The sequence below is a fragment of the Lissotriton helveticus genome, chromosome 1_1, assembly GCF_964261635.1.
Source record: "Lissotriton helveticus chromosome 1_1, aLisHel1.1, whole genome shotgun sequence".
Classification (NCBI taxonomy): domain Eukaryota; kingdom Metazoa; phylum Chordata; class Amphibia; order Caudata; family Salamandridae; genus Lissotriton; species Lissotriton helveticus.
The window spans coordinates 1,734,190,141-1,734,212,845 of NC_136057.1; the positions used below are offsets into that span (position 1 = coordinate 1,734,190,141).

The 22,705-nt window shown below is 46.3% G+C and overlaps 1 protein-coding gene across 1 annotated transcript in view; it reads right to left on the reverse strand.

Annotated features, from left to right (window-relative positions):
- LOC144833838 (intercellular adhesion molecule 1-like) overlaps positions 1-22,705 on the reverse strand; it is a 317,957-nt gene that overhangs the window by 118,360 nt on the left and 176,892 nt on the right. The window contains exon 3 of the mRNA XM_078689192.1: positions 21,836-22,111. Coding sequence (XP_078545318.1) covers positions 21,836-22,111 — 276 coding nt within the window. The remainder of the gene's footprint in view (positions 1-21,835; positions 22,112-22,705) is intronic.

The following is a 22,705-nucleotide window of genomic DNA, read 5'->3' on the forward strand; positions in this document are numbered from 1 at the left end:
CAGAGACAGGATTAACTAAACCTTGGACAGCTTCAAGGAGCGCAAGGCAACAGCACACTTCTTTGGGCTAGCGCCACCTGAATTGTGGTTTCCCCAACAATTTCACCCTTTTTGAAGCTTTGTTTCCAGAGTTCAGCAGAGGCCATGTCAGACCTTGCCTTGGCAACAACAGGCCCCCCAAGCCTTTTCAGGCAAAAACCAAGGATCCAGTCGCCAGCAACCTGGCCCCAGGGTCAATGAACTAGCCAAGCCTTTACACTCCCCTCCTCCACAGCCACCATGACACCACTTTAATTTGCCCTAGGAAGCACACTATTGCCTGGTGGGATGACAGATCACCTCTTACCTACACAGGTGGCAGAGAATCACATCAGATCAATGGGCATTCCAAATTGTCCAGAATGGATACACCCTCCACTTCCTTTCCACCCCTCCCCACAAGCCTTTCACACCACCACACCTCCCGGAGGACCACTTGTCCAATCTTAGAGATGAGGTTCAGTTTCTCTTCCACAAAGGAGCCATAGAGAAGATGCTGGCATCAGAACTGGTTGTTACTTCTGTTAATTCCTGGTGGCAAAGGAAGGATAGAGATCTCTTCCCTAGCTTTTTTTATTTTATTTATTTTTATTGAAAACCAAAAACACAGGCTTTGTATACCATGTGACAATAACATAGTGAAATGGTGGCACTTCCACAGGAAACCTCAGTCGTTTTCAAACAGGTCCTCTGCAATGTCCAGATTTGGCGCTTTTACGGCCAAGCCGATCGGCGCATATATCAAGGCCTTTTCTGCCCCTCAGCCCAAGATGTCTTCACACAGACTCTAGTCTTCCCTGTCCCATGTATGTCTTCCATGCCCCCCATACCTTTTCCCATTTCTTGGAGCAGGCTCCCGCTGTATACACCCCAGGTTCCACCCTCTGACACCAATCCAAGTCTGCCTATCAGTCAGTGTCTACCGGTGTGACAGTGGCCCCCCCATACTCTTGCTAAGTTTCCCTTAGCCACTCCGGCCGCCAGTCTCAGCCATATTTCCTTATACCTTGGCCAATCCTGCTACCCTTTTTTCCCCAGGAGTAACCATTTGGCTTCAAGGGGGGACCTCCATCTCCAGTACCCTTGCCATTATTGCTGTCACCTGAGCCCAGTAGCCCTGCACCAGCTGGGAGTCCCAGAGGATATGAAAATAAGACCTCTCACTCCCACAGCACCTCTTGCACAGTGGGGATTCCACCTTATCTATTTTGTATAGGAGCGTCTGTACATAATAGAACCTGTGGAGTACCTTAAACTGGACACCCTAATAGCTGTATCCTGGGGGGACTGGAGGGCCTCCATCCAGTCATCATCCTCAAGTGTCCCCATGTCCCTTTCCAGGCTTTCCTCAAGGGACCCAATAGATCAGGAGAACTATTCATTAGTTTCCTGTAGGGCAGTGACACTCCCTTGTGCATCAGAGCCTCTGTTAGTACTCGGTCCTCCATTGGCGAGGACTGGGGCAAATGTTCACCCTCCAGCAAATGGCATTGTAAAGGGTGCCCTAACTGTATACGCCGGAAAAGTTCAGACTCTGCCAGGTCAAACTCCCCTTTCAGGTCTGCAAATGTTATGTAAGCCTGATTTCTCCAGACATCTCCCAAATGTTTTACAACAATGAGCTCCCATTTTCAGAATCCATTCCAGCCTCCTACCTCTGACAGGTATGCGCTGCACCAGAGCACTGTCAAACCAGTAAGTTTCCCCTTCCAGCCTAGAAACCAGGTGGCCTCCTTCCATACATCAACTTCTACCTGTGTGTGTCATGGCTGGCGAATGCTTATAGCCACCCCATAGAGAAGTCTCTCATACCCCCCTGGCCCATGAATGCTCTTCCTCCCCTGTATGCCAGGTCTTTGAGGATCACCAAATACCCAGTCATTCATGACCAGTAGTAGCTGTGAAGCTCAATAATATTTCAGAATATCCGGGACTGACAGACCCCCGTCATGTACCCCTAGCTGCAATTTGGCCAGTGCTATTCTGGGGGCTCCTAGTCAATTCCCCTGAACACTGCCGGTGGAATCATAAAGGGTGTATTTTTTACTATATAAAGCAATCACGGGAGACTCATCATCTTGTAAAGGGCCGCTCTAACCACCAGCATCAGTGGCAGGGATCCCCAGTGCGTCACATTCCCTTTACGCCTTTCCAACTGTGGGTCAATATTTTTCCTAAGGAACTCCAGTGGGTCTCGCATGATCTAGATCCCTAGATATTGAAACACTTCCGATCTCACTGGGGTCAGACAATCCCAAGGCAGACGGGGAGTCTCACCCGACCGGGGATATATTACTGACTTAGACCAGTTAACCATGTATCCAGAGTCCTCACCAAAAATACGAAACACCTGCATAACCCTAAAGATGGAACTCTGAGGGCGTGTGATGTTTAACAGGACATCGTCCACATAAAGGGAGATTCTTTTTTCCCAACCCCTCGATACTTCTATACCCCAGATCAGGTTGCTGGTGGCTCAAGTGCCAAGGAGAACATCATGAGGGACAATGGGCAACCCTGTCGAGTGCCCCTTCGAAGTTCAAAACTGCTGGATATCATACCATTTACCCTGACTCTGGGCATGGGGGCCTGGTAAAGTAGTCTGACCCATGCCCTGAACTTCAGACTAAAACCGAGCCACTCCAAGACCGCAAACATATTCTACTCCTCTGAATCGAATGCCATCTTTGCATCCAAAGCCATCGCCACAGTTTGTGTCTCCTGGCACAACTCAGTCAGGTGAATCACTCCATAGAGACACCTCAGGTTAAGCTGGGTACTTCTACTGGGAATAAAACTAACCCTGGGCGCAGTGCTTCGCTCCGTCCACGGAGTGCACGTAGTGTTGCCTGCTTCGCGATTCGCAAAGTAGGCGTAGTAGGCAACACTATGCACACTCCGAGGAAGGAGTGAAGTTGCCCGCCACCCGCCTCCATCTCGCCCCCGTCCACATGCCTAATTTGATTTAAAAAATAGTAAATTAAAAGCACTTACCTGATATGCGGCGTCCAAGGGCTCCCTCTGCTGTTTCGCGCCGACTTCTTCCATCCAAATGCGCATGCGCAGGCATCTGCGCATGCCCATTTCTCGCAAGAAATGCGCATGCATGGGCTCCCACGCATGCGCATTTGGACAGAAGAGGGAGCCCCGGGACGCCGCATATCAGGTAAGTGCTTTTAATTTACTTTACACTATTTTTTTAAATCAAATTATGCATGTAGAAGAGAGCGGGAGGGCGGCAGGCGACGCCTAGTGGGGCTACGCAAAGTGTGTGGGTGGCCGTAGCTTCCTACCCACTTCACGAAGTTTCGCGTAGCCCCACTACACACACTACGACCACCCTTAAATAAAACCCGACTGGTCAGAGAGAACAATCGAGGGCAAGACTTCCCCCAATCTGGTCGCCAGAGATTTAGCCAACACTTTAGCCTCTATATTAAGTAAGGAAATCGGTCTATATGACCCACAGTCAGCTGGGGGTTTACCCTCCTTGGGTATGACCACTATTGTTGCCTTCCTTTCGTCAGTGGGCCGGCAGCCCGTAGAGATTGCCTCTCGGTACACCGCCAGCATCAGCTTGACCACCACCCCTGCTTACCCTTTCTACAGTTCAACCAATAGGCCATTGGGCCCTTGTGCCTTGCCCGACTGTAGCTCCTGCAATGCCCGCAGTAGCTCCTCCTCGGTCAAGTCAGCCTCCAGGGCCTCAAGCTCCTCTTCCGTTAGCACCCAAAAGGCCACATTTTGAAGAAAATCCTTACAGTCAGCCTCCGTCATGGAGGTTCGGGAGGCATACAGAGTCTCATAGTAGGTAGCCACGTTGGTAGTATGAGTGTCCCCTCGCTCATCTCAACTCAAGTACCCATGAGCTCTCTGTCATGGTTTTCCAGCCACGCTAGCAGTTTGGCTGCCTTATCCCCAACACCAGAGAGACTACGCTGTGTTGCCAAGGCGTGTTTACATGCTTGTTCCTCTGTAAGGGCTCGTCGATCTTGTTGGCGAAGCAGTAATTGGTGTCTACTTATCTCTCTCCCTTCTTCCTGCGCTACCCTTTCCATTTCCAATATCTCTCTCTCAATGTCCGCACATTGCCATTTAGATTTCTTTTTCTTACCCCCAATTATTGCCTTGACTCCCCCTCTTATCACTGTTTTGATGGCCTCCCATAGGGTCAATGCCGAGTCCACCGACCCCCGATTTTCTCTGAAATACAGGTCAGCGCATTGGTGTACCTTATCTTGGGTCTCCTTATCTTTCAGATACCAGGCCTCTAACCTAAGTGGCTTCTGATAGTCCACCGACGGACCCAGCAGCTGGACCTCCACGGGGTAATGGTCTGATATTCCTCTCGCCAGGTGCGTTGCCACCGAGAACCGTGGTACCTGGGTTTGGAACGTTAATAGGTAGTCTATTATGGAGAAGCTGCCATGCAGTGCCGATAAATAAATCTACCGGTGACTCGCAGGGCTCAGTACCCTCCATAGATCACCAACCCCATCGTTGACGCAAACTGAGGCAGGGGACCCGATCCTCCCCTCCCCATCAGCACCGCTAAGTTCAATCCATATTTACATCAAAGACCGCGAAGTTACCACCTATCAGTAGTATTCCCGGGGGAACTCCAACTACAGGCTTCCTAGGTCAGGGAGAGTCGACCCCAACAGTCGAGGAGGGGCATAGACCGAGCAAATGTTTAGATCAGTCCCGTTCCACGTCCCATTGAATGCCACATACCGACCATGTTCATCCCACCAGACCCTCCGGGAGATGAAAGGCAGAGATTTCTTAACAAGGATTCCCACACTCCGCGAGTCAGATGTGTATCTGTGTGCGCTTTCAGGACATATCCCATTGTATCTAAAGCCTTATAGTGATGACCCCAGAGGTGTGTCTCTTGCAAAAGTACTACATTGGGCCATGGCATCACAAATGCTGCAAAACCAATGTGTGTTTGATGACACTCCCCAGCGCATTAACATTACAAGACCATTTCTTCAGTGTGGGAAATATCACATGTACCCTTCATCTTTTTCACTTAAAATGCTCCCACGCAATCACTGCTGAATGTCAGTACCCTCCCACACTGCCCGGGGCACAACTAGTTTGTCCAAAGCCCACCCCTCTCTACAAACGTAAGAGGCATAGTACTGCAAAGCCATAGTATCTATACAACTAACCCACAACCCTGGTCTGTGGACATTCAACTACCCACTCCCCCAACTCACAGAGTGCCTGTTGCTCCAAACATACCAGCTAGTAACAGGGGGTGAGCTGCAGCTGCCTGGTCAATGGCCTGTCTGATAAACATCACTATCACAATTGAAACATCCCCCACAGACATATGTGAAAGCCAGCATATCCCAGCTCAAAGTAAATCTGACCTCTCTGGCGGCTCTCTGCCTGTGATCCCCTCCCATCCCATCACTCCTCCCTCCGAGTTCCTGTATACTGTCATTAACCTCAAACATCAAGCCATCCCCCACAGATCTTCCTTCCCAGGTGCTCACGTACCCCTCACGGGGATATGGATCTCGCTGGCTGTCTTTCTTTCTATCACCAGGCAGCCCCTTTCTCTGCCACCCTCCAGCCTTCCAGCAAGTCCCACGCTTATTCAGGTATGATAAACTGCAATGTCTTTCTATCCATGATGAGTTTCTTCTTGGAGGGGTGGAGTATCATATATTTAAGTTCTTTGTCCTACAAAGCCTTTTACGCTGGTGCTGCAGAAGTAGGGGAAAGTCCGGAAAGAAGCAGATCACCACATTGTTCAGGCTTAGGTCCCCCTGCACACGCACCTCCTGCAGTTTTGCGTTCCATTCGCTAAAGTTTAGTATGCGGGTCTTTATGGTTCGCAGAGAAGCCCCCGGCATCGACGGCGGACTCAGCGCCTTATGGGCTCTCTCCAATGAGAAAAAGGTCGAGAGATGTTTTGGCGTCACCTTGTTAAGGATCAGGTCCACACCAGGGCCCTCAGAGCCCTCCAGAACCCCTACCACTCTAATAGTGTTCCATCTCACCCTCCCTTCTTGGTCCTCCAGCCTGGCAGACATGATTGTGCTGTTTTGTCTAGTTCTGCACTTGTTTCTCCAGGTGTTTGGTTGTAGAGAGCAGTCAGATTCGGAGATTTCGTGAAAGTCATCTCGAAGTAGTTTGACATCCACCGTTACAGCATCCAGTTTAGGTTCAATAGGGACTCTGGAGCTCATAAGCTCCTGAATGGCCGGCATAATTGTGAACAGGGAAGGTACCCCATTCTGCTGCAGATGCCCACGTGTAGCCGCGGTCTGCACCCCACAGGCTATTGTCCCACCCGCAAACAACTTCACAGTGTATTTGTCTAGTTTGCTCTGATGCGGTGGCCTTGGGGGGTGGCCCTTCACCATTGCAGTGACCTCCAGATCGCTTGTCCCCCTTCGACGCTCCAACTTCCATGGGGACTGTTAGACCAATCTCCACCAGACACTGCCTCGCCCACCAGACTCACTGAGCTCTCTATCATCCAACCGACACTGGTGCTAGCACCCCAACATGCCCAGTCTCCAGTCCACCATGCACCACTCAGGGATCTACAGGCGTCTCCCCACCTGGGGGTGGGGTCCCCCAACACTGCAGCTGAGCCTCTCTCTGCTGCCAGCCCCCGCAGGCAGGAGCACATCTGAACCATCCAGCAAGAAACGCCAAACCAGCAATTGCCAGGGCCCGCCCGATCTCCAATCACTAATTCCAGGATGAGCCCCGGCCCAACTACAACTTTCCGGTGAGACCGCTATCAGCCTCTCTCACCCGGGTGCTGTTTATTTGTGGCTTACAGCTCCTCGTCTCTCCTGTGCGCGGGCCTTAGCACAGGACCACTGCTTGCAATCCAGTCGCCTAACGGACTCACTGTAGGGCTCCTTCAGGACTCATCCCAGGCTCTGTGGTCCCCTACTGGGGTGTCAGGTAGGGGGAGGGCCTGCTCTAACACTCCCATATCAGGGTTTCTGCCAACAGTCCTCCTCCACATGGAACCTCACCTGGGATCTTTGGCGTCCGCCAGTCCCCGCGCCAAGGGCCGGTGCACTCCCCGCCTCCACTGCTCAGGTTTGCTTCAGTGGCTGGCGCACTGTCTTCAGCCCTCACTGATCTCTCCGGCAGTCCAAGTGCCAGATCTCAGTGCTTGGGGCAGGAGCGGATCACAGCTCTCCGATTCCCCAAGGCAGCAGGGCTGTGGATACTGTCTTCCCTAGGCCTCCTGGCCCCTTACGATGCTTCCTCACCCACCAACTGGACCGCCCTGTCACTCCTGTGACCCGCCCTAATGTCAGCGGGGGGCACCGCTACTCTGTGCCCACTGAGCCGGGACTGATTTCACAGGATTTCAAGACTTATAGCGGGGATTAGCTCCGGGCGACACAGACCGCGCTCAGAAGGTAGCCATTTACCCCGGCTGCAAGCTACACCTCCCCCATCTCTTTCCTATCATCAATCTTCGCTCTCTGAACTTCTTCCTCAGGAAGGACAAGCTCAACATGTTCACATTGGGCCAAGTTCTTTCTGCCCTGGATCCAGGAGACTGGATGGTAGCAATGGACCCGCAGGACATCTATTTTCACTTCCCTGTTTTGGATTCTCTTAGGCGCTACTTGTGGTTTCACATGGGCCACAGGCATTTTCAGTTCTCAGTGCTCCCGCTTTGGCCTTACCAGTGCACCTCCGGTGTTCACAAAAGTGATGGTGGTGGGTGCTGCCCATCTTTGTAGATTGGGAATACTCGTCTACCCATACCTAGATGACTGGCTGCTGAAGATGGGCTCATCTCAGAAATGTGTGGACCATCAACAGATGACAGACAAACTGTTGGCATTGCTAGGGTTTTCCATCAATGTGCCAAAGTCACACCTGTCTCCTTCACAGAGACTTGCCTTCATTGGAGCCATCAGGACACTATGCTTTTTTGAGCCTTTCCTCTGCCGCAACAAGCACAGGACATTCAGGCTATGATGCCGATGTTTCACCCTGGACCTGGATCTCAGTGGGATCAGCTCTAAAGCTTCTTTGCTTGTCGGCCTCCTACATACTACTTGTGGACCATGCCAGGTGGTACATACAGGCTCTGCAGTGGGATCTCAAGTCTCATTGGGCTCAGCACTAGAAGAACCTTTCGACTTCATCCAGGTGTTGCAAAACATCTGAATGGGTTCTGCTAGATTGCAAGTGGACGTGGCAGACCACTCTCTCTACCCCAGAGCTAACGGTCGTGACAAATGCATCTTTGTTGGATTGCTGAAGTCATCAGGAGGTGGTGAAGATCAAAGGACTCTGGTGTCTGGCAGAAACCCGCCTCCACATCAACTTGTTGGTTTTATGGGTGATTCTCTGGGCATTGAAAGCATTCATCCTGTGTATCAAGGGGGGAGTAAGTACATATTCTCAAAGACAGCACCACCACCATTTGGTACTGTAACACACAGGGCAGAGTGAGGTCATGGCTTGATCTTTTTGCCACCGTCAAGAACACATGGTGCCAAAGATTTTGAGCGTTGGAGTTCCCCAGGCAGTTCTCACTCAGAGATGAGTTTTGCTTGTATTAGATCTTGGGACTTCTGTTCGTCTTATCATCTCTACCTCTCCTGCCTAAGGTTCAGAAGAATATCAGGAGTGACCAGGCCCAAGTGATCCTAGTGGGTCTAAGCTGATCAAGGATAGTGTGGCACCCAGAACATCTGGCCATGAACATCTGTCTCTGATCTGACTTCCCCTTAAGAAGGACCTCTTGTTTTAGCAGCTGGACAGAGTCCTACCCCCAAGCCTGCACAGCTTACACCTCCATTCTTCGCGACTGAGTGGTGACAGTTGACAGCCTTTGATCAATCTTCCAAAGTAGTGAGTGTTAAATTGACAGTCAGACATCCCTCGACTAAAACAATCCATGTGTGAGTTTGTTGTCTGTGTCCTTTTAAAAATATTCAACCTTTATAGAGTAAGTTGTCTGACATTTTACTCTTTTGTTTATCCTTAGCTCAGCAAGGCCTTGTTGTGGCAACAGTTAATGCTTATTTATCAGCTCTTTCAGCCTTTTCATGCTTACCAGATCAGTCATCCTCATTCAAATCACCTGATTGTAATGCATTTTATAAAGGGGCTAATCCATATGTTCCCACCAACACCATTTGTGATGCCGCAGTAGGACCTCAATTTGGTCCTCACTTTCCTCGTGTGCACTCTATTTGAGACAATGCACAGCTGCTCTGTCTAACTGCCCACATTAAGGACAGAATTTCTCCTACTGATAGGATCAGCAGCAAGCAAAATCTGTTGAGCAACCGTAAACCGCCATCATTCCAGAGAAACTAGTGCTTAGGGCTAAAGCAGCATTCCTTCACAAAGTTGCTAACTCTTTCCATAGATGATAGTCCCTTACCCTATCAGATGTCTTTACCCCACGTCATTCATCCAAGGAAGAGGAGAGACTTAATTGGTTACATCCAAAGACAGCTCAAAGTTTTTCCATTGATCATACCAAGGACCATTAAGTCAGTGGTGCTGGAACAATTTTCAGATTGGGGATCCTGTCCTTAATGTTATATCACTGAAGTCATAGGGATTGTGGACAATCCAAGTGTCAAACAAAAAACAAGCACAGCAAATGTACCATGCACCTTCAGCAGGAGAGCAGTAAGGGTATGAATCCGGTGGTGCATTTTGGAGCACTGGAGAAGTTGCAAACTGTCATTTACAGACAGCACATTTTCCAATGAAGAGGTTCTAAATTTGTACAGACATGCAGTTTCAGTGTTAAAACTGTATAGCGTGCCAACAATAGTGTGTGGTAATCGGGTTACAGCTTATATGTATCATTTTCACATCACCAAGTAAAGTGTCTTGATTTGTTTTGATCCTATTAAAATGTTTGTTTCCATCATACTTCAGAATTGCAAACATGTTCTGCATTTGTTCTTTACTAATTGCTGATATGGTTTGAAATGTCTATAGTTCATTTACAGGTATTTAAATGCCGTTGTGGGCTAGATAAAAACTAACATCATACAGCCTTTCCTTTCACTTTTTGTACCCCAGCAAGACTGCCACCAAGATCACTTTTACAAAATCTTCTCACTTTGTGGTCAGAGAAAAAAAAGTAAACAACAGTTTTGGAATAAGAAGCAATTTGTCAGAAGCATAGCTTGACATTTTACCTTTGTCTTTGAATGCACAGCAAATGTGAAAAGATAAACACAAATGTAAAGCATTTTTATTGCTCTTCCTGAACTCCAGCATGGTTATATTTGGGGATGCAGCAGCACCCGCACCCCTACTTCCAGAGCCTGTGCATCAGGTAAATGTTCAGCTCTTTGTGGGATTCTCTGTGAGAAAAAGGAAAGGTAGTGCAGAAAAGAACCCTCTTTAGATGTATTGTCTTGTGAATCAAAATCTGCTGCAAATTGGCCAAGAAAGAGTGGTAGGAAAGCCGATGCAAAGATTGCTAACACTGCTCATGTGCGCAGTATGCTTGTCTTGGACATTTGCCTTGCTGAGACATAGGCATAGATACTCACTTCACGAAGCACTACTGCCTGCATAGCCAGGTCCTGCAAGAGGGACATTTTACCCATTCTGTCCGGTGGATTTCCTGCTCTGAGCCATTCCACAGACACACTTCCTGGAAAGTTACTGCTTTGGAACCTATTCGCAAAATAAGGATTCTGCAGTTTGACGATCCATGAGAGAACACCTTACTTACCTTTGGTAACTCCCTTTCTGGTGGATAATCTATCTAACTGCAGATTCTTCACAGACCACCCTCATCCCCATTCTGTGGAATGGATTTGTTTAGTCTCTGATAATAAGAAACCATTTTATAGATCTGTACACTGGCATACTCTAATGACGATTGACTCCACATCTGAGGGCACAGACAGATATAAGAAAGGAACTACCTTCAACATGCAGAGGTGGCAAGTATGGATGGGCTTTAACGTGGAGCTGCACAACACCACCTACCAATCAGGAGGGAAGTGATGAGGAAAATTCTTCTGATCCAGTCTGAAGACTAGGGGTTTTCATAAGGTGTGGAATAAGTGATTAGATAGAGTATCCACCAGAAAGGGTGTCACAGAAGATAAGTAACTTTTTCATTCATGCTGTTGTCTTCCACAGTCTGCTGCTGCCAGGCCTCCCCCTCTGCTTTGCCACTACCCAGCCCACTGCCCCTTTTCCCATGCCAAGAGACAGACTAGCTTTTGCACCATTCATCTTTTGAAATGATAGGCTGGTGAATAGCGAAGTTTCCCTCATGGTACATGTAGTGCTGTGTGCTCTTCTAAAGAGATGCTGGGTACCGAGGGGGATGGAGGGGCATAGGTTCCTGCATAACAAATTAAATAGCATAATATACAGAGGCTACATAACGAATAACCATATAATATAGTCCAATATTGCCATCAAGAGGTTCTGGTGACATAAGCAAAGAGGTTGTAGGTAGAGCGCATTGTGAATGTCACCAGAACCCTGAGATGGTAAGATTGAAGGATATTACATGCTTCCTCTTATACGTTTTTCTATATTTCTATTTCTCGAATATATATTTTGGGGTGGTTCATTTGCAAAGGTGTTTTTTTTCAAACTAGGAAATGTTAACTGGTAACAGCAGATGAAATACTGGCCTGCACCATGGGGTTAGCATGCTCTAATGCCTGCAGTCTGATGTCTTTGTTGTACTCAGAAAAGTCAGTGTATTTTTGCTATTAGTTACTAAGCGCATCATAATGGCCTGGATATATTTGTACTTGTGAATTAGGTATTTTTTTTATCAAATAACACAAATATTCTTACTTTTTTTACTTTAAATGTAAATATACGTACTGTCATCACTATATATGGCACAACATACCCTCTGCTGTACATTCTAAGGACAGTACAAGTCACAGAGGATTTTAATGACCATGTAGAAGAACGAGACCAAAGGATACATTTCCCTATAAGGCAATTGACCTAAGATCTTACACGATCCTTTATGTACGTCTGAGGTTATTTTATTCCTTATAATATGTATCCATCTTGAGCGGGAAATAGCATACTAGTCTATGCGCTGTTGTGGTGGTGGAAATCCCTTTGTGTTTGGGCAGACTTTTACTGGAACAATGAATCTCTGTAATCCCTCTAGATGGGATTCAAATAGAATTCAACTCTGAAATGTGATGCATAACACAGTTTGGATTGGTCACACTAAATGAAAAGCCCATTTGATTGTGTAGGGTCGGCAAACAGAATCATATAATCTAATTTGGCATCAATAGAGAGGAAACCGCTGTGACTGCGCTAACGATTTGAAATTTGAGGTGGAACTACATGAAGACACAAGAAGGGATTCTGTATTAAAATGAGTGCCCTGAAGAAGCATTTTTTAAAACTACAAAACTTGTGCTGCCTGCTGTTTTTTTATACATTGATATGGGCTAAAGTCTTCAAACTGGGGGGTGGGCCCACTAGGGGGCCTCAAGTTAACGCAGGGAGGCACCTGGCTCTGGACAAAAGAAGCATTATGCTAATCAAAGTCCTTTGTTTCAAGCGAAAAGAAATGAGTGTCAGTAAGCCACTCTGTAATGGGCCATCACTAATGCTTCATGTTCCTCTCTAGCCTGTGTGCCTTTAATGCCTCCCCTCCATGTTATAGAAATACAAACCCTTACCTCTTCTTTCCATCCACTATCCTTTTTTTAAACAAAATACCAAACTTACATGTCCACCGCTCAAATTCATTTCATATTTCTGTATACTAATTCACCACTAATCCTCTTTGGGTTCCGGAACAGAGTGCTACTTGCAGAAAAGCGCTTTGACGCCTCGTCAGGGGTAGTAAGCTCTACAGAAATACAATACAATTTGTCCTCCCCCTTTCGCTGCCCTGCCACCACCTAACCTTCTCTTTAAGGGTTCCCTCTGTATGTTTTTCACACTTTGGGCAATTGTTAGAATTCGGGGTCTCTAGTTGGCATAGGTAGGTACTTGTGACAAATAGGGACTCTGGCCTCTAGTCAGGGTAAGGGGGATACACTCTTTAGATAACCCCTGCTCACCCCATTGGTAGCTTGGCACGAGCAGACAGGCTTATCAAAGGCAATGTGTAAAGTGTTTGTACCAACACTCACAGTAACAAAGTGAAAATACAGTTTAGAAAAGTAGAAGTATTTAATCTAAACTAAACAAGACCAAAACAACAAAAATCCAACATACACAGTTCAAGAATATGATTTGAAAACAGTTCTTAAAGTTGCGTTAAAATAATCCACAGCTGCGTCACGTTTTAGTCAACAGTACCTTCAGATGCGACAAAAGTTCCAAGTGAAAGCTGCAGCGTTGAAAAATAAGCAATGCGTCACTCCTGAAGACCCTGGGGAGGCGATGCGACAACCTTGCTGGACGCAGCGGGCGTGTTGCTTTCACTCCGATCTGTATGTTGAGGGATGCGATACCTTGTGTGGATTCCAGTGCGCAGGTTTCATAGGAAGCGTCTCGCAAAGGTACGATGAGACGATCTTCGGGACGACGACGATCTCAGGTGCAGCGACGATGCGCAGCGCAGCGTCGATCTTCTCCTTTCGCGGCCCCTCGATGCGATGGCTCTGCGAAGACTCTCGCAGCGATGTGATGCTGTCCGCAAGCAAGCGGTGCGCCGATTTCACCCAGTGACGACAGGCGCTGCAACGATAATCGCAGCAATGGTACTTTTCCCGCACCAGAGCGATGCGTTCCGCAAGCGAAGGATGCGTCGGTTCTTGCAGCGGCAACAGGCGCTGTGACGATCTTGATCTTCGCGGCAGCTTGAATTTCCTCGCACTGATGGGGATGCACTCCGCAAGCGAGCGATGCATGAAACTTGGTAGAAAGACTCGGTTTCTTCTTGTCCAGCTTCCCAGCCAACAGGTACAACTTCCAGAGGCACCACAACTGGCCCAAGCACTCTAGGAAGGACAGAACTCTCTCAATAGAGTTCAGGGGGGAAGCTGGGTGTGAAGTCCTTTTGTTCCTAGGACTTCTTAACAGGGAGCCAGCTCAACTCAGGCCCTTGGAGATCTCTTCAAGCAAGGGGACACAGCACAAAGCAAAGTCCTTCCCCTCTCCTTGGCAGGAAAGCAACTGCAGGTCAGCCCACAAGCACACAGCAGGACAGTACTTCCTCTTCAGTCCTCCAGCTTTCTCCTTGGCAGAGGTTCCTTCTTGATTCCAGGATGATCTCTTTTTCTGTAGTCTGGGGTCCTGTACTTATACCCTTAGAAGTCTTTGTTCCCTTTGTGCAGGAGGGCTCTGAGCTCGGTCTGAACCAGTTCTGGGTGTTCCTTGAGCACATTGTTTTCCTGGCCTCTCCTTTCCTTTCAGGGAGAGGGGCAGGGTCGTCAGCCGCCCAGCAGGAGGTGGAGCCAGCATTGTGGAAGGCAGACACAGCCCTATTCAGGCCCAGGTGCTACCCCCTCCCACCACTCTAGATGCAGATGGAGCTGTTCAGCCCAGGGATGTCCCACGAAGACTCTGGGAGCCACCCAGACCCTGCCACTCACCAACTAGACAGTCAATTCACAAACAGGCCAAGGCACACAGAAAGGTCAGACAAGAGGAAAACCACTTTTTAAAAGTGCTGTTCTCATACACAGGATTTAAAAACCACCTTTCCTAAAAGATGTGTTATTAAATTCTGAGTTCAGGGATACCAGACTTTTATGTCCTATCTTGCTCCTATGGAAAGATATGCAGGTAACCACGGTACACAGCATTCCCCATTATAGCCTATGGGCAAGATAGCCTTACAATAGTGAAAAACTAAAATGGCTGTAATTCACTACCAGAGCATGTCACCCACACTAGTACATGCTCTACCTCTCACACACACTGCACCCTGCCCAAGGGGGTCCGTGGGGCTTCCATAGGTGTGTCTAATGTGTACGGAAAGCGAAGGGTTAGGCATGGCCAGTGTGGACACTGGTCAGGTCAGCATGGCAGTTAGCAACTGCACACAGGCACTGCGGTGGCAGGCCTGAGACACCATTTTAGGGCTACTCCTGTTGGTGGCACAATCAGTCCTGCAGGCCCACTAGTAGCATTTGAGTCACCAGCCCTGGCACCAGGGCCCGACTGGCCATTTCAGGCACCGGGCAATTCCCTGGTGCGCTGCAAGGGTGGGGGCCAGTTTTGGGCCCCTGGGGGCCGTCTTTGTCACAGGACTGCAAAATCGGCCCTGTAACAAAATCGGCCGAAAAGCGGCCCCGGCAAAGAGCTCGGTCGCACCCCCAACGGCCACCCTCCCCCAGTGGGGTGGGGGGGGGGGGGGGGGGGGGGGTTCAAGGGGCGGCCGAGCACTTTGCCAGGGCTGGTTTTCGTTCCCAGTCCGGCCCTGCCTGGCACACCTAGTGCACTTTACTAGGGACTTCCTGGTAACACAAATATGCCAATCATGGATCACCAATCACAATAACAATGTTATACAGTGAGCATATGCACTTTAGCACTGATCAGCAGTGGCAAAGTGCCCAGAGTCCTATTGCCAACAACCACGGGTCAGGAAAAATAAGGGAGGAAGAAGCAAAAAGTTTGGGGATAACCCTGCAAAAAAGGGCCGTTTCCAACAGCAATGGAGTAGGTTGACCGAACCTTTTTCAGTCCTGACCTTTTAACCTACATATAACTATCATTTTTGGGCAAATTCCCGCAGTGGGAGCAAACCAACACAATCGAAACACACGCTCACCCAGAGCACCAGCGCTTCACAAGTTAATTGACAAGGGATTTATCCAATTCAGGGTTTCTTTTTTATCTCCTAGAGCTTGCAGGTGTGCGTGTGTACGTAGCGTAAATTCAGCACTAGAAGTAGCAGACCACAACAAAGAACCTGTGGTTACCTTTATTCTGTGCATTTTAGGACTTGTAGAACTGTTGATTAAATTAAATTCAAGATTACAATTACGGGACACGGAAAAATAAAAATAAAAATTGCTCAACTGGACAGGGTGCTTGTGAATGGAATCTTGCAACTCTCTTTGTCACCAACATGTGCTTGTAAGCAGAGGCCTCAAGTCTTCAGCTTCCATGAGTGAGCAGCTCATCAAGTCCAGGACTTTCCATTGAATTGTGGGATTTGTAGTCCAGGTTGTTTAATGGTTTGAACAGGACTGTAAATCCCAGTATGTATTGAAAGAATTTTGGAATGGATGTCCTAATCACAGCCGGGCCGGAGTAACTTGAGAGCTCCGCTGTAACCATGTCCACTATCATTATGTAATTCTGTGTCTGCCGCATATTTTGCAAATTATGGATTTGCCGCTTTTGCCACATAATCCATCACCTGCATAATTTGCAGATTGTAACAAAAAAAATAGTTTTGAGCTCAAATGGCTCACACGTATTAAAATGAGGCCACACGTGTTGCCGCCCAGGAGCCGGCCCTTCATAAAGGATGAGTGGTCAACTTTCTTTTGGCTGTGGCTGTATTTGGGTATTTAGCCCAGTGGTAGAAGTGGATGGCATCTGAGGGGCAGAACGTGCCCATGTTGCACACATGGTCCAGTATGCTCAGCTGCCAAGTTTTCCATGTCCATGGGCGATGACCTGCTCCCTCCAGTCCAGGTTCTTTCTCTGAATTTTTGAACTTGTAGCCCCGGTTTTAAAGTGGAATAGAGACTAAAGGAAATAACCTCCACTGGAGCGGCTCATCACATATGGAACTGGGAAACCAGGCAGGAGTGATTGCCCCAGAATCACTAGAAGGAGGTACATACATTGCCAAATGTATTCCAATCGCTTCTGGTACGAATGCTTTTCCACTTACGGCTCATTCCAGAAAACAGTACAAATAAGTCTAGCTCATCACTGTCCTCTAAAACCAATTTTAAGTGACTTGTGACTCAGGGTTAAGAAGCACAACTACTACCCGGTGTGTAAGGAATTCATAGCTGCCAAGGTTTCAGATTGCGATGTCTGACATTTTCATTTTGTCAGTGTAATTATGAGTGACAATTCAATGACTATGAGTGACATTTTCTAGTGAGCAAAATCAAGCAATGAAGATGAGGTAAAAAGATAAATATCAGAAATTACACCCATTGGAGCATCAAGAAGCAATAAAAAGATCTTAAAACTTCAACAAATTACCAGAAATTAAAGGAAGGCCACTAACCGGAGACAGCCTGCGTGACTGCAGTTCCCAATGACAGAGACATTTTTTCCCTTGAAATAAAACCAAGGACTTAAGTCAATGGAAAAAGCTAAATTTACGAAATTACGCCCTTTAAAACAATAATAAGCTTTGAAAAGACTTCCAAGATGCTGAAAAACCCCTGAATTGCAAAGTTACTAATCTACTTGCCCTTTCTAAGGTGATTGTTAAAGGAAGGAGATCTGAGAGGAGCCATTTCATATTTGAGGCTAGCAACAGGTTTGTCTTTTAAAACTCAATTGAGGTAGAAATTGCAGAGAGATAACCAATCCTGGTAATTGAGAAATATATTTTAGAACCATTCATTCTGAACTGTAACTTAGTTCAAGTGCGATATTTTTTTTAAGGGACCATTTTAAGGGACCATTCCTCCCTTTTCCTTTTTCATACTGCTTTTCAAGAAGTGTGCATGTCTTACAAGCAATATGCTGTTTAGCCGCATGTGGAGAGTAGGACATCACTTGCGGATGGCAGCACTCTAACATGAAACCTGACTCCAGAACTCCCAGCGCTTTTAGATTACCTCTAGACGCCATAATGTACCTTGATCATGTAATGTACCTTAATCATGCTGCGTCTGCGCTGCGTTTCGGGTGAATATTAAGAGGCCCGGCATGCGCACCATTTAATTCGTGATAAAGAATCTTGCTGAATGAGCGGGCCCCTGGAGCGTGCCCCCCCCCCCCCCCCCCCCCGCAATGCGGGGTCTGCAGGGTCTGTGTTACACCCCTGGCTGGCAGAAGATGTCAAAAGGGAAGGGGCTCCAAATATTCTTCAAAACCCCCACCCCCATTTCTAATAGACACGCTGTGGATACTTTAACACGTTAGCAAGGCCTGCCTGACTAGAATAGTTTGTTTGGCAATCATGTGTTTGATTGTATTTTTAGAACTGTAACAACTTAACTACGATATTTAAAAGGGTGTAGACATATTTAAACTTGCCAATTTAACAGAATAATTGTGAAAATTCTAAGGGGGGGGCCTGATGATTTGTTTTTTTACTCGGGGGTCAAAGCATTAAAAAGTTTATAGACCACTGATATAGGGTATTGGATTACTTATTAATTATGTAAAAATTATGTAGAATTGAAAGCTAATGCAATCTGATTTTTGTATTAGAAAATATCATTGTTTAAATAAACTGTGTTTTGGAATATAGTGAAATGATCCTGACTATTATTCCCTGTTTTTGCTCATTGTATATGAGTTAAATATAGAAAAGTTACTCCCATCAAAACATAGATCAATTATCGATTCTATCAGTACAGAATATTGTGAAATAGCTAGTCAGTGGCAATGGAACTGTCGGGTGGGTTTGAGCATCTGCCTGACCACTGATACAGAGTGCCTAGGGGAAGATTAACAAGCCCCTTGCGTCACTTTTGCACCGCCGTTGCATCACTTTTGTGATGCAGTAGCGGCATAAACAATGTGCCATGTTGCGACACATTTACAACGTGACGCATCTAGGGAGATGCGTTACATTGTTAAGCCCTTCGTCACATTATACCTGCATCAGGTATAATGTATGCAGGGTGGGCGTTCCGATGCTAGAAAGTCTCATAAACGTGACGCAGTGAAATCTACAAGATTTTACTGTGCCACTTCCACGACGCCACTGCGTAAGGCGTAAGGAGTGACGCAGCACAGTAGGTATAGGCCTTCCTGAGCATTGAAGGCGGTGTGTCATGCTGGTGGCACGACTCCAGCAATGCATGACCTTTGCGCCATCAGATGTGTGACGCATCTGTCAATCCTTGCGCCATTGTGAGCCGCATTGTAAATGCGAAGCATTCATGGTGGTGCAAATGTTTTTTTGCGTGATGCAAGTCAACTGGCGCATCTCTGCTATAACGCAGAGATGAGTCCGTTTCTCGTAAATCTGCCCCCTAGTTTCTCTCTTTTATTCTGTAAAAAAAATCAACAATTAGGTCCTTATAATACAGGTTCATGTCGTTGCCCACCGCCTCAAAAGATGTTATCCCTAATCTCTTGCTGCTTCACATGAATGAATATGATTGCAGATATGTGGTTTAACCGTCGAATGCGTGGGGCACACCTAAATACACCAATTTACAACCAACAATTTGCTGCAAAATCATATTGCATGCAGTTTAATGTGAGTCACTTTAAAAAAAACAGCTAGAGGTCATAATGTAAGTCAGCATGCAGAGAGGTGAATGGGATGCTTTTCTATGATGAACTGCAGCTGTAGAAAATATAAACATGCAGCTTTAAACGATTAATTTTGCTAATGACCTCATTTTAGGAAACAGTTCAGGAAAGCTGAAAAACTGGGCCTCATTTTCCTGCTTCACCAGCGGCTGTTGCGCTACATAATGAGTATTTTTCATTTTGTGGGGGGTTTGGAGTTGCTTTTTTGTGTGCTGTGGAATGTTGTTTTATAGTTTATCGTTGTTTTTGTATGGGTGCAGCGTGGAGTCTGACAGATAAACGTATGTTAACACCATTTGTCAAGGCGTACTTATTTCTCGTAAAAGTCAGTTTCACGGTGGTAAGTTCGACTTTCTTTTTAGGCACGTTGATAAGCAATGCCTGTTTTTGACATCGTCATTTGATGGTGGCCACTGATTTGTCTGTGCTGGGACTTAACTTTTTCATTTTGGGCTTTTTGAGAGCCCCTTTCTCTCCAATGGAGCAACCTCCACTGGCACTAGTCACAGCATGCACACAGACCAAACCTCACCAACACAAGACGGTGTAGAGGAAAAAGCCTAAAGGGTGCTTGCTCCACATCATAGTCACCAATTTGCAAATAACTTTGCAAGCAATGCCACAACCCCATCCAGAAACCAATTCATTGACAAATGACACTTCGTACACAAATCGTGTAACATGGCATTAAATCTAAATAATGTGCCAAGTGAGGAGCTATACTTGAATTTCTTCACCAGAACTTTACAATAGTGTGTGGTTTGAACAATCTAGACAATGTGGAACCATCTTCAATTAATCCATGTGCACTCTGGATTTCTGTAAAGAAGCTTAGTGGACTAATTATGGACAGCCAGTTTTATGTATTATGTATTAAATTCTTTCACTTATTGTTTCATATTGATGCTTTCTGCTTTGGTTTGAATACTTTACATAGTTTTAAAAAATAGATATCCATTTTAATTATGGCTGTGCAAACATTTTATTGTTCAAGTGTAATCTTGAGTAAATCACAGTTATTGGGTTTCAAAGGTTTGTTTTATACTTCTATTAACTAAATGATCACGCTGTTCGCATACTTTTTAGTGGTTTTATTATAATGCCGTAAGGAGGACCATCACGTGAATGACAATTAGAGCCACGTGGACTTGGCCTATCTTGAAGACCTGTGCATGCTCCAGAAAGCCTCTGCTACAAGAAATCCTCATATGCCAATTATCCACCTTCAGCAATTGTGAAAAGATGGCCTGGGCTGCCTGAGAATCTGTATGCAAGATTCACAAACTTCAAAAAATCTTCTTGATGATTTTATGGGTTAGCGCCTGGTCCTAGGCAAAGAAATCTATAATATGAATACATTCAACAAATGATCTGTGCCACATTCGTTTATGGAGTTTTGAGGCTTGCTTTTAGGACGACTACCAGCTATGTTTATGTTCTATCAGGTATTATATGTAGGAAAGGAATGATAAATCACAAAAGGGTCGAGACCCATTCCTATAGGAGAGCGGGCAATTTTCCAAACAGTGGTCTAACAGGATGAACTGCAGCAGATGGTCAACAATACAGGCTACTGATGTCAAGCATTCGTCTGTACTGGAGATCTAAGCATTGAATTAAGGGATTATAGTAGAGGTGGCATGTGTGGGTGTTGGGAAAACCTTCTACAGCAACACATCCCCTCACCAGAGTTATGAGGTTGTGTTGAGTAATTTTTCATTATAACCAAGGCTGGGTCGTTGTAATGAGAGAATGGTTTGATCACGTTGATTCGAATTAAAGTTACTTCAAATCAGTAGTTTGAGAGTGCAGTTAGTGAGAAATCAAACAGTAACTGGCGAGATAAGTTTAAAAAAAGTAAAGGAACTACAGTTAAGGTGAGGGCAAACTGTAGTTTGAAAGTTAGAGTTAAGTAAGGGTTGAAATTGGGAAGAAGGTGAAGGTTTCGTGTGAATTTAGGATGGAGATTAGGATTAGGGAAAATCTGTAGATTAGATTAAGAGTCATAATAAGGTTAAAGGGTATAGTATGAGTTGGGTTGACGGTGAAAGTTAGGAGGAGGGTTAGAAGAATTTGTGTTATTGAGAAGTTTAAGGAACTTTTAGGGTACATACTAAGGTTAGGGTTGAAGTATGTTTTGAGATAAAGACAGAGGTTAGGTCAAGGATGTGGGAAACGGACAAAAATAACAAAAGGGGATTTCCATCATGTGATTCTAACGTAGTTCTATTTTAGTATTTTCAAACCATTAGCAAAGAAATATTTTGATCCTACCTACGTCCATTTCATACAAACTGGTTCAAATAGGATTGGGCTTTCGTTTATTGGGTTCATGCCAGAGAAATGGAGGTGACAAGAGAACACCAGAGCGAGTCCACATCAGATGTGTTTCAGTGAATTTGTATGGTGCACTGCAGTGTCATTTGCATTTACTCACACTCAATGTCAAGCACTGTCGTCTTCTCCTTCATCCATACTTTCCCAGGAAGTGACATCACAGCTCCACAGGTGACTGTCATCCCATCAAAATCTTTCTGGTTCGGCACGCTGCAGCTCCTTTCATTGGAGCTCTGGTCTTCACAGGTGAGGATTGTACCTGTAGCTCTGATATGTATTTCCACCATTGGGCTCACTTTGGGCAGCGTGCAAGTGAGCATTATGTTCTCACCATCATCCTCATCCTCCTCAGAGACAAGGAGAGGATCTGGGAAATCTACAAAAAAAAAACATTTCCAAAGCACGTTAAATGAACTGCGTGCATTTATAGTTATTGTTTTAGGTTCTTTTTCATGTATTTGATATGATATTTATTGTTGTTTCTTTAGAATGTTGCTGTTGCGCAGAGCTAGCTCCAATGACCAAGTTTTAGTTTTAGCAGAAGCCTCTCAAACATGCTGTGATGTACACGGAACAGTATGGTGTGTGTAAGGGGGGGGTGGGGGGTTCTGCTGAGACCAGGTTACAGAATTTAGGATGTAATGGGTGGGGGAACATCCAATAGACACATTAACAGCATGGATGTCATTTTGGGGTCTCCCATGCGACCCCCCCGATGCCACCCCAAGTGCCAGGGGTTGCTCATGTGACCCCTGACACTGCCCTTGTGACTCCTATCATCAGAGGGGGGAAAGGCAGCCCCAGAAACAGAGTAACAGGAACAGTTTGCTCCAGGGCTGCAGAAAACAGCCGCAGCTCGTGGCAGCAGCGTTTGAGATTGTAACTGTTACAACTCAGCTTGATCAGCCAAGGTGTCTCTTAGCAACATTGTCACTATTAGTGCCTCTCAGGCCCTGTGCAGCCTCAAATA